Here is a 13,248-nt window from a genome sequence, read left to right as displayed (position 1 = left end):
CGTATATAATTGGAATTATTCAAAGTCTTTAAAGAAAATTAATTGATTTTCTTTCTACCCTTCCCGTAAAACATATTCCTTCCTTGGTCTTCCCCCTCTCAGGATATAGGAACATCCTCCCATTGTTCAAGCCAAAATCATAGAAAATCATTGTTTATCAGGCTTTTTTCCTTACCTCCCCACAAATCCATCAATAACCACTGTCAACTCTACTTCTAAAATATACCCTGAATCTGTTCATTTTTCTCCATCTCTACTGTCAGCACTTTAGACTGAACCAGCATTTTACAAAAACTGTGAGTTGCAACCCATTGATGAGTTATGAAATCAGTTTGGTGGATGACAACCAGTATTTCTTCTTTTACAGTGAAATCAAATAGCAAATCTCAGAGTGCATCACTCATGGTTAAAGGGATTGCTTCATGAAATTTTTGTTTATGCATATGTGTTTATGTACTGAGTTACCATATAAAATATGTGTCTTCTTGGCTATCGTGCTAAAAAACATTTGAAAGCCTGCATGTAAGCCCACATCATTTTTCCCCTGGACTGCTTAAAACCTGGAATTCTTACTCTCAGCATGATGAAAAGCCAAACCTTACAATGGCCTAACAACTCAATGTGATCTGTGCCTGTTTACCTCTCTGACCGCATCATCTTTCTCTCCTCTTCTTACTAAACATACTTCAGTCACAGTGGCTTTCTTTATATGAAACATACCAAAGTATCTATACCTCGGGGACTTTGCACCTGCTATTTCCCCTACCTACTGTGCTCATCACAACACCTGTATGTTCTGCATGGTCTTAGTACAAGGGTCATGTCCACAAAGTAGCCTTTCTAAAATGCCTCCCAATCCCAACTGTCTTGTCTTATCTTTCTTTTCTTTTCTTTTCTTTTCTTTTCTTTTCTTTTCTTTTCTTTTCTTTTCTTTTCTTTTCTTAGGATTTTATTTATTTATTTGTGAGAGGGAGAATGTGCAAGAGCATGAGCAAGGGGTGGGGAGAGGGAGAAGCAGGCTTCCCACTGATCAGGGAGCCCAGTGTGGGGCTTGATCCCAGGACTCTGGGATCATGACCTGAGCTGAAGGCAGACGCTTAACTGACTGAGCCACTCAGGTGTGCCCTCCCCACCCCCCACCGTTATTTCTTTCTTTCCCAGCACTTATTACTTGAAATTACCTTGTATATTTATTGCTTTTTGTCAAGTTTGTTTACCATTGTTTTCCGTGGCTAGAATGTAGGTTCTAAGAGAGCAGAGCCTTCTGTGTCTACCTTGTTCACTGATGTCCTCTAGAGCCTAAAATAGAGCCTGGCACATAGTAAGTGCTGACTAGATGTTTTTTTGATTGCATAATTTACTATATGTGAAACACTATGCTAGATCTGAGATCAAAGAGGAAAGAGTCACTTGACCTATATATGCTTTCCTCCTCCTTACCTCTCCCTTCTAGCTCCCTGTCAAGAAGGCCTCGACAGTTTTGTTCACCATATTTATATACCCTGTGCTTGCATGGTACCTGGTACCTAAAGTGTCAATGTTTTTAAAGTAAATGACCGATTCCATGAATTTGTGGTGGCTCCAATTACACAGAGTTGAATGATTTTCCAGCAGATTTCTGGATCCTGAGTTGAATATACAAAATGTAGGCATTTGGTTAGATATGGGATAAGGATATTTAAGAGTTTAAGCTAATGACTGGAGAGTCATGAAGGGAATGGACAGTGGAGAGTAGACTTCTTTTTGGGTTCACGTTTTCAATACACACAGTGTAGATGCCTTTCTAAAAAGAATGGTCCAAGTTATAAAGGTTTTTAGGTTAGTCATTTTTAAAGAACAAAATTTACATACTGGCACGTCCATTTTCTCACTCCATTCTTTAGAACATAAATCCTAATTAGCATTTATTTTTACTCATTAGAATGCTAAGGAATCATTCACATTTTCCGCTTAGAGCAATGCAGATTTACTTATTTCATTACTTTTCTTCGTGACACGGTGTCTTAGAGAGTCCATCTACTGATTGTAAAAATCCAGAGTGGATCTTTCTATAGATAATTCCATTATCAGTCAGCCAAAGACCAATAAAGTTACAAGAAACAACTAAGTATACCACTCAACTAACTCACAGACAACAAACGTCATCAGAATAGTTTCCCCATCCCAGTTCATCCTGGCCTTGACTTTGCACAGAGCCACCACATAACCCTAGCAGACTACGTTTAAAGTTACTAAGAACACAACAATCTTATGGAAAGTCTGATTAGGCAGTAGTGAGTCAACCAAGGTAATTGACCCATTTGTGATAGACTGGCTTCTCAAGATAATTGGAGGATTCAGTTTTTGTTGTGGTGAGAAAGGAATAAATAACTTACTGTTTACATTTTCATTAGTCATTTGCTTTCCTTTCTGATTATATTTTCTTGTGGGAAATAAAGAAAAGGGGTTCCAGTTTGGATACCATAATGGAGATGTTTATATCTTTCAGAGGTTAACACTAGGAAGAGTATTTTAAAAATCAACTTGGCTTCAAGTATAGTGGGAAAGTACATCATTAAAACTTTATCTCTTTTCCCGAAGAATCTTGAAGCACTTAGCAAATATTACACTCAGACTCTTGGCTAGGTTCATCGATTGCAAGTGATACCATCTCCTTTTACAAGTGAGGAAGATGGAGTCATAAACAAGGGGCCTTACTCAAGGGCACACAGTTACAACCAAAGTTAGAATTTAAGCCACCTCCAAAAACTTAGCAACTGAAACCAATATTGTAGAATTGCTGGCTGACAGAAATTAGCTTGCCATAACCTGGGCTATATATACCCCAACCTTGATTTTAGTTACTCTTTTTTAAAAATTTTTTAAAGATTTTATTTATTTATTCATAGAGATGCAGAGAGAGAGAGAGAGAGAGAGAGAGAGAGAGGCAGAGACACAGGCAGAGGGAGAAGCAGGCTCCATGCAGAGAGCCTGATGTGGGACTCGATCCCGGGACTCCAGGATCATGCCCTGGGCTGCAGGCGGCGCTAAACCGCTGCGCCACCGGGTCTGCCCTTAATTACTCTTATCATAGAATGATGAACTTGAAAGAAAAGGAGCCTTAAATTCATCCAGTTGAACTTCTCACCTTACAGGTGAAAACAAATGCCAAGAAGGTGAGAACACTTGCCTACACAGGTCACAAGTAGGTGGTAAGCTGGAACTGGAATCCAGGTTTCAGACTCCCAGATCAAGTCTTTCCACCATGTTACTCAAAATAACAAAGTCTGTGCAGAAGCCTGAGGAGGGCTGAGCTCCCACTACTTGTTCCAGCCAGTGGGAGTGGATGAACTAATTTCTTTGAGAGGAAACATAACAGCTTGGCTATGGCCATAGAAGCTTCCCCAAGACAGAAAGTTCTGAGATCCAGGCTCAGTAAAGAATGAATTTATTTATCCTGGTTGTTCCAGAAGACCTCTTGGCAATCTAACCAGTGCTTAATAAATATTAACATGATTTGGGGTGCCCAGGTGGCTCAGTTGGTTAAGTGTCTAACTCTTCATTTTGGCTCAGGTCATGATCTCAAGGTCCTAAGATTGAGCCCCAAGTTGGTCTCTGTACTCAGTGTGGAGTCTGCTTGTCCCTCTGCCTCTGCTCCTCCCCTTGCTGTCTCTCTCTCTCTCTCTCTCTCTCATAAATAAATAAATAAATAAATAAATAAATAAATAAATAAATAATTTTTAAAAATATATAAAGTAACATGATTTAATAAATGTATTCTCCACTTCACCTGAATGTGTTTGTTTTGTTTTTAGTGGAGAAAAAAAAAAAAGAATCCATTTTCTTAATATGTGTCTTGAGGTTAAAGTAGATGACAGATCTGTGAGAGGCAAGGGTTTCCAAACTTGAGGCATAGCAAGTGCAAAGGCATGCAGCTTGGATGAACAGGTGCAGATAGTAGAACCAACCTGCTGGAAGTTAGATAGATAGGATAGGGTAAAATCACCAAGAACTTTAAATTTGGTTGAAGGAGTTTAGACTTGGGAGTATTTTACTCAGAATATTCAGAAATTCTGAGCAGGGCTGTGACACATATTGAGGATGTGTTCGAAAATGAGTCAGTAGCATGTGTGACAGATGGGCAGGGAGGTAGTGTATACTGGGAAAGACCAATTAGGAGACTGTATAGCAGTCCAAGAGGGAACGATTTACAGTGTTCTCCATGACATCTTCCTAGCAATTCAGACACAGAAACTGGAGACCTAACACATTCCCAACAGCCTCCCTGAACCTGCTCCAGGTAACGTGGGCTTCTGCTGTCTGCTTTGAACTTTGCCCTCCACCCTCACCATCCAATGACCACCTCTCCTAGGCAGTCAAACCCCTCCGCAAGGCTGTAGATCTGTCTGCAGCAGTCTCCAACTACCGACCTGCAGCCAGACTCCCCAGAAGGGCCTTATATTCTAGTCATCCTCTCTAAACTTTACCCAAGCTCTTTGACAAGAGAGGGCTGGACTGACACCATGGGCAGCATTGAGTCACGAGGACAGACAGCAGACCTGAAAGGGCTGTGGGGAAACTATGGGTCAGTGACACTCAGGAATCTTGAATACACAAATACGAGGGGTCAGGGCAAGACCATTATTCAGACATGAGAAAAGCAATGCAAGTCACCATAGTGAGGCACTTTGAGACATTTCTTTCCCCCAGAATGAATTCTCCAAGTGGCCATTATGTTAAAAGTTTACCACAGGCTCCATTCTGCTCTTCCAACTACTGTACTTTGCCTTTCCTCATGTACAGAAAATGCCTGAGACCTTGACTTCCCTCTTTCCTCTCATCCACAGCATCTCCGAAGAGCTGTTGCCATTCTCCAACATCTTGCTGAGTCCTCAGCTCCCCATGTTCTGACATCACATCCAGTGGCATCTGTCACCTCTCAGTTCCGCAGCTTTATTCGTGAGTTATATTCAGTTTTTCTAAAGCCTTCTGGTTCTCTCTTTGCAATATTTAGCAGATCTGGCCCTTCTGTCTTTCTTCCTTGTCCAAGGCCATGCATCAGGCTTAACCACTTTGCAGTTGCTTGGCCAATTTCTCCATCACTAGCCTATTTCTGTACTCCCATTCATCTGACACTGAGAATCTCCCTCAGATGCCATTCCAATCACATCACTAAGCCTTAAAGCTATACTTGCTCTGTTGTAATTGTTTTGTTTCAAGTAAAAGCTCTTACTAATAGGATAGGAGAGCTGGAAGGAAAGTCAGGAGATACATAAAACATAACTTTACAGATAACAAGACTAAGACTCACAGAGGTTAAGATACTTTTTCACCAATACCTTTGGCCCTTGGATACTTCACTCTTTGCAAATTTGCTCTTTCCTAATTTACAATTCAAACAAAATCCTACTGTCTTGTGCCATATCCATTCGTACATCCTTTCTGTCCAAAACACAGTATACTTTCAAAACTTCATTTTCTAAAACCTCTCATGATGAGTCTGACAACACAAATTATTTCACAAAGCTTAACTGTCGGGCACAGTTGGGTGTTTTGTAATCACAACAGACTTGGACTTGGGGTCTTCTGCAGGCTCAGACAGTCCACTAAAATCACTGCTCCAGGAGGGTGGCCCCTCATTCCTGCCTCTGCACGGAGACATCTGTCAGCAGTGGGTGACACACTACCAAGATAGATGATAGATACACACAGTCACATAGCATACCTGCATATATATACATATATATATATATATATATATATATAAAGACAAATACTATATGATTTCACTCATGTGAAATTTAAGAAACAAAACCAATGTTTGGGCAGGGGGATGGGTTAAATGGATGATGGGGATTAAGGACGGCACTTGTGATGAGTCACTAAACTGTACACCAGAAACCAATATAGCACTGCATGTTAACTGGAATTTAAATAAAAATTTGAAGAAAAAAGGCACATATAATGAATGCTTACATTGCATTTTAATGAAGACAAACATTCTTGTAATGTGCACATGAATTTCACTATATTCATTTTGAGGGGTTCATGTTACCCCAAATGCAATGTTTACCTACAGAGCATGTTCTTATTTTGGTTTCCTATTCCTTGAGATCTTTTATCTCTACTTTTCTATGTCATTCTTCCCAAATTTCTATCTATCCTTGAACTTTATCCTCCATAAAAATGCAGCCTATAATCCATATTACTTTTCATTTCTCCCTACAAGTCCCCTTCTTTGAAAGTTCTGCTTAGATAATTTCTGAAATGGTATAATTAATGATTTGGTAAAATGACATAACAAGATGTAGCAGAATTTAGCTGGAGATAGATAAAAGAGGAAGGGGCTATTTAGCCAATAGGGGAGTCAAGCTCCAAGCCTAGGAGTGCTGCAACAATGGGCTACTCAACTAGATTCGGTGTGCATAGACCTTATTTGAAGAGTCCAATTTATGAGAAGCATCTAGGAACAGATTATCAGTTACTAGAAAGGGGAAAATTGCAAACTTGCCAACTTGCTTATTCTGTGCAGTTTTAAGAACCATCAACAAGGAGGGAACGCAGTAAGTTAACTTTGGTAAAGACTAGGAAAAAAAAAACAAGACGGGTGGCTCATCTTTGAAACAAGCTGAGGTGTGAGAGAGAGCACCCATTTACACTTGCTTAGAGCAGTTCTGAATCCTTGTAATTTTACCTGTGGCCTGTCTCCACTAACAGCTGTGGCTGCTATTTTAATTTTGAAATTCAGCTGTTCCTTTGCCAGTCTTGACACAACATTTTAGGCATGTTCTGAAGCATGACTCATGGTACTCTCTCCAAAGGCCAAACCACTTCAGTATTCTATTCAATTAGCTTTCTGCTTCCTGATCTACTGGATATTCTCAGACCAAGATGCAAAATTAAGACATGGGCAATTTGAGAAGGGAGAAACTCCAGCCAAGACATTTGGCAAAAAACACTTGAGACCACATGAGAGGCCTAAAGAACACGAGGAAGGAGATTAAAAACATAACTGCCAAAGTTTTACTTAATCTAAAAGAGCCTATGGATTAGATAGCACCATTCCTTCCATCAACAAGCATGACTATAATGCCTGCTTCCCCTCCTGGTTTGTTATAAGGCAGGGACCTCAGGGAGAAAAGGGAGGGAAGAGGGTAAACAAGCTCTACAAACATCTTGAAGAAAAATATTAGCTTTAGGATTCAAGAGCTGGAAGAGATGATTTGAGGAAAGTAATTTTTATCATCTATTCATCAATTACTATGAAAGTGTACACTTTGCAGACTCAGACTTTTGCACTAAATAATTGTGATTTTATTAATTTTTTTCCCACAAAATACAAAGCTTTGCACCACATTAGTGTTCTAACACAGGAAAATTTCACGGTTTTCATTGGGAGGAGGGACGATTTATATATATAGGATATTGATTTTATACACATTCTTAAAATCAAGATCAAATAAAATTTGTCATGACAAAGGAAGGCCAACCTTGTGTAACATGCAGATTATTGCTTAGAACTTGCATATACTTTGAACTGGCACACATACAAATAAAATATACAAACATTTAACATTTTTAAGGGAATTACCTAGAGATATTAATTAATCCCCTTCAAATTAAGCACAACCAGTGACCAAAGAATACTAAATTGCTATTTTAATTGCTAATAAATCTGAATAACACTTGTTTATAAATTACCAAGTCTCACATTTTGTAAATAAGAGTTTTTCATTCAGCCTTATGGAAATAAATTAGAAGGTGTGTTTCTCAAAATGTTAAATGTATTTTGAAAGACTTCCAAAATCTTTATAACAATTAAATAGTAATGTATATTCCCAGAAAAAAATTTTGTGTATCACTAGAGTTATCACATTTGCTGCAATTTCCAAGTAGCTTTTTCAAATGAAATCCATGTCTAAAAGTTATTATAAATTCTAATAATTACCAAAAATACTCATAACTCATTCTAGTTACTAGTAAGAGTATCATCTATGCAAAAATTCTTTAAGTAGAAAGTAGACATAATGATACTAGAAGCAAACCAAGCAAGAAACAGAAAAATATATAGCATATTTTATTTACAGTTATATTTTTAGGCTTCATTAACCAAGAAGTAGCAAATACCTAATGCACACTTAATTACAGAAAAAATTATGTAAAGATATAAAGAAAAAATATACAGATGATGATTAACGAGTTTTCAGCCAGAGGTACTGTATTTATATCTTTAAGATTTAGAAATACTTCTCATTGTTTTTGGTCTTAAATATAGGGCCTGATATCGAAACTGTCTAGTTTGCTGTAGACATTTTCAATGCAAACAAATGGTTTACGGTTTATGGTGTAGCAAGGGACTCAGTGTAAACATTTTCAATGCAAACAAACCAATTTTAGCAGCTAGCCTTCAGTTCTCCACTGCTATCCAAAACATCTTCAAATAAAGGTACAACTTAATATCAAGGCTGGTAGAGGCAGTTTGAGGTCTGGGCTAGAGAGGGATAGGGCTCTAGTCCATGGGTGTTGCACTTGTAAAACATGCTGAGTTATCCACTTGCTGGTAAGCTTGTTTTTAAAAGAAACATGACCATAACTAAATTTGCTCAAAGAGCAGGACCCAGTAATGCTGCCACACACCAGCAGCCCCTCCTCCTAACGGCCTCATAACACAGAGCTACTTCAGTTCCTCCTCCTGCCATGGGGTCTAAGGAAGAGCATTTAGATAATTTATAGGTCTACAATGAATCCATAGCTGAAATACATATAAAGCTCTTACTGCTAAGCCAGTCTAAGAAAGAGACTACAGATGTTTTTCTCAATAAAACCATAACCTTATTAGCCTTGTTTCATCTTGTAAAAAGTATTAAGTACTAAATGGCTTCTGATAGCCTCTTAGCAATTATGGTTTGCTGACCTCTACTTAAACGTATTGCAATGCTTTTTTTCAATTGAAAAACGTACTTGAAAACTTTGAAATTTGCCACAACAGATCAGAACACTTATGGGTATGGGGAAGCCTCAAAAATTGAAAGGTGCTGGCATAGTCTTAAGGGTGTTAGGAGGATGAGTTGGAAGGGCTGAAGGAATTCAGAGAACAACCTTTAGATGAGGGAGGGACATCATGCCTTTTAAAGGAAAATCAGTCATGGTGTCTCCAACTCCAGGTCCTGCTGGCTTCTCATTGTTCTCACACGTGCCACATATGCTTCGTGTGAAAAATCCCTTGCAGTAGCTTTAAGGGATTGTGCCTGTCATCAATCAAGCTGTGGTTAAGGCTGGGCAGTTTGTTTGTGTGCCCAGGATCTCTAAACACAGGAGGGGTCTCACTGCTGTGTTGGTTCATACTGGTGGAAAAATGCTGTGCCACATTTCTGATAAAGTTATATGCACTTCTTCTGGAACCCAAGACACACAGATACATAGTCTTCCATAAAGTAAAACTATGATGTCAACAATTACATGGACTTTTCAATTTTAAGCAATAGCCTAGACCACTGAAAGCTGATTCATATGTATATTTACACATTGGAGTTAGCAGTAACCTAGAAACTGAAATTTGTTCAAACATTTATTTAATAATAATGTCTTTTGGAACATGTTTATTTCCCTTAAAAATGAAACAGAACAAACATGAATATTACACTTTCCCCTATATATCTCCATGACAGGATTTTTTCTGATGCATGATGACAAAAGGTGTAACCAGCTGTAAAGCTGGCCCTTACATCTGTGAAGAATCATTCTCTGAACACCCAATGCACCTCAGAGAAAGTGTACAATTTAGAAACTGACACTTTAGCAAGAAGTCGAGCCAAACAGATTAAAATTTAGAAAAGAATTTGATTCAAACACCTATAAACTAGGCAGTTTTTAAAAATAAGACCTTTACAATAGTACTGGGGCATCCTTGGTATATCAATCACCCTTAGGAATGGTAAAGACATTATTATTTCTCCAAACATAGCACTAGCCCATGAAACAACAAAACTAAACAGTTGAAATAAAAATTACATCTTAACTTACCATAAGGCATCAAGACACAAGTTACACATGAGTTAATTTCTTTGCACTTATATAACTCCATTTTGAGTTTTAAATAAATGCAAACAATACTTACTAGAAAGATTTCAGACACAAGAGTGCAAATTCTACAAACTCAAGCTCATAATTTTTAAATTCTCCCAAATAACAGATGCAGAATCTATGATCTTGCATGCTATTTAGTTGATTTTCATTCACTTTCAAAATTTTGTAAGAATTTTTATTTTTTAGACTACTACACATTCAAAGAACACCTTTATAGTTACAGGTTTGTCACTAATCTTCTTCTATAAAAATAGAATTGCTTAAAAATTTATACCAATTTGCTTTTATTTTCTACAAATATTTTAATAGTTGTTAAATTCAGAATGCCTAATAGAATTATTTAAATTAATCCAGTCAAAATACTTAATATGTAAAATGTCTAGCAAAAGTTAGTCATTTAATAAATGAAAAATTCATCGTTTAATAAATGATATGTTCTGTCTTTAACTCCTTGTATCTTAGGTAGGTGGATACAATCACAGAACAGCAAAGTATAGCTCCTGTAAAGATCTGACTTAAAGTAGTATGGCAGTTTGCAGTGTCTTTTCCATTTCATGCATGTTGTACAAGGAAATATGTAGCTTCTACTTTTGGATATTGAATCTGGATGTTGAATTAGCTGTCATGCAGCCAGCATAAAATAAGATTTGCTGACTAAAGGGAATAGTGAACTTTGGTTCAAAACATTGTATTTTAAACATTTGTTTTGTGAGTAGCTATACTAATGAAAAGTGCTGTTAATGAAAGCAAAAATAAAGTTTTAAGCATGAAATAGCAACTATAAAAACTGAAACTGCTATATGGAAACTCACTTATCAGTGAGCTTTATATTACAATACATTGCAATATATTGCTTTATATTGTCTTCATTTTGATGGTGGATTTAAAATCTGTGTTCAGAAACTATAGAAATATCCCAAGAGTCAAAAATATTTACTTCAATTTTTGTTTCTTTTTAAAGGAATTAATTTCCAAAATAGTTTTCTAATATAAATATTTTCCATTTAAAAATCCAGTTTTCTTGCAAAAGAGCAAGAAAAGAACAAGATAAAACCATGTGCTTTCCTACTCCCTCTAAACAACCAATACGCATTTAAGTGCCTGTGATGTCAAAGGCACTAAATTGGTATCAAATTATCAATTTAATATTAGTAGCTTTAAAAACAAATACCTATACATTACTTTGTCTTTCAAAAATAAGTGTACTTACTAAAAGCCAATAAATTTGATTTTCTCATTGAGTTATTGACTGAGATTTCAGTTACTTTCTTTAAATGTTCTAAAACTTATCAGGCTCTCTCTGCATTAAACAGCCAAATCAAATCAAATCAGATCAAATCAGTCTGATCTATCCAGCCAGCCTCCCTTCACCATCATAACATGGGCAATGAAAGGAAATCATTCTCCTACCAGCTGAGAAACTGAGTGGATTAGATCTTTTTTGGGTTGGGTTCAATTAAATTCAAGCAGCTGTCACTGATTAAATTTCTTTCTTAGGTAAGAACAATCATTAAAGTACTTGAGAAAAATAAAGGCAATAATAGTTAACTATTATAATTCTATATTTGGGTTGTAAGAATCAAAGTAGTAAACATATACTTACAAGAATCACAAAAAAAAAACCCCAAAAACCAAAAAACGGGAGTCACCAACCATTTATCACCACACGGGAGAAGGATGTTAATAATCAGAATATTTAGATTAAATTATCTATTTTTTTTCCTGTCCTTTAGGAAAGACAGATATCCAAAGCACTCAAAATGTTGGTTAAGCAAGTATGGGTGTAAACTGTGAATAAAATATGAATTCTGACTCTTTTGGAGTTTTGGTCTCATTAAGAGGCCTATGTTAGGAGCGTGACAGATACTGCATAACACTTTGGTACTGATGATGTTGGGTTCTGAACTTAGGGGAGGTTTTGCAAGTAGAGCAAATAGAAAGGTTATATTTTTCATGGAAAAAGTGCAAGGGAAACAGAGACAGCAGTGTTAAAGCTTTTTTCTTAATAATTCCTCCCATCAGCCTAAATAATTATCTGTAACTTGCATTTTTAGAAAGAGGAATTCATCTCTTAAGGGGCTCTGTAAGACCTATCTTAAGCCTTACAACAAATAAAAAAGCAATACTTTGATAAAATGTTAAAAAAAGAAATAAAGTGGTCTGAAAAATCTAAAAATTAAAGTATTTTCTGTGACTGAAGTAATTAAATATTCCCAAAATAAGCAAAAATATTTTATCATTCATAGATGAGAACATAGCTAAACAAAATATACATCATTTCTAATAGCCTAAAGAAAAGAACATTTTAACAATTTAGAAATTAAACCCTACACGGGTATTGATAGCCATAGTAAGAAGTGAGTGCAGTACAACAAAATGTTGAGAGCTATTTACAAATTTAAAAGCAGTTCCCATTCTTTCAGCAAAATTGGTGACATAAAACTAAGTGCACCCAATTAGCATAGTCATCTTTTCACAGAGAAAAATACCAATCAATGCAGGTTAACAGATTTCTGAAAAGATTCACCACTATATTTGTAATTTTTTAATTTAAACCTTTAAGATTTTATCCATGCTTATATTGCAGAAGAAAATCAGAAAAGAAATCTTGGAATAAAATCTAAGTTTTAGTTTCTCTTTTCTAAAGGTAAAAAAAAAAAAAAAAAGGATTGAAATCCTTGATAACAAATATAATTAATAAGAAGTACAAGAACATGCCAAGAATTCATCCTATCAGTAGATATAATGCAGATAGTACTGAAGTATGCATATCAACAGCCCACTTTTAGTCAAGTTTTCCATTCTGAAGACTACTTTTGGTTTTCTCTTGTCTGATGAAAGAGATGACTTTGATGCAACCCTTTGTAATTTTGATCATCCACATGACATTCATTATATCCAAAACAACACAAGTAGAGATCCAGGAACATTGGATTAAAAATCCAAGCCTTATGTAGGCTTCTGTTCCTAACACGGAATACATGTAACTATAAAAAGGAGGTATTGGGGCAATCCGCACGATGAAGAACACCACTGTCATGAGTATTCCATTGATGACGTTAGCCTTGGAAAACTTAGGATACTTCAGAGCTTCAAAGAACCACCTGGAAAAAATTTTTAAAAGCATCACATTTACTCTGTATCTCCAAGGATTAACCATTTTAATTTTAGTTTTCAGTTTTT

General features: G+C 36.4%; 2 protein-coding genes across 15 annotated transcripts in view; one reads left to right on the top strand and one right to left on the bottom strand.

Annotated features, from left to right (window-relative positions):
• The window catches only part of LOC144318506 (uncharacterized), a 110,321-nt gene that overhangs the window by 18,852 nt on the left and 78,221 nt on the right, over positions 1–13,248 (top strand). For all 4 annotated transcript variants that reach the window (XR_013384473.1, XR_013384470.1, XR_013384460.1 and 1 more), the window contains exon 2: positions 4,827–4,938. The gene's annotated coding sequence lies outside the window, so the exon portion shown is untranslated. The remainder of the gene's footprint in view (positions 1–4,826; positions 4,939–13,248) is intronic.
• Positions 7,271–13,248, bottom strand: part of TLCD4 (TLC domain containing 4) — a 103,437-nt gene continuing 97,459 nt past the window's right edge. For all 11 annotated transcript variants that reach the window (XM_077905523.1, XM_077905526.1, XM_077905530.1 and 8 more), the window contains one exon: positions 7,271–13,169. In XM_077905523.1, coding sequence (XP_077761649.1) covers positions 12,851–13,169 — 319 coding nt within the window. In that variant the 3' untranslated portion in view covers positions 7,271–12,850. The remainder of the gene's footprint in view (positions 13,170–13,248) is intronic.

The sequence above is a fragment of the Canis aureus genome, chromosome 8 (assembly GCF_053574225.1).
Source record: "Canis aureus isolate CA01 chromosome 8, VMU_Caureus_v.1.0, whole genome shotgun sequence".
Taxonomy (NCBI): Eukaryota; Metazoa; Chordata; class Mammalia; order Carnivora; family Canidae; genus Canis; species Canis aureus.
The sequence above is the reverse complement of the archived record's forward strand: the minus strand, read 5'-3'. Positions and strand labels throughout refer to the sequence as shown.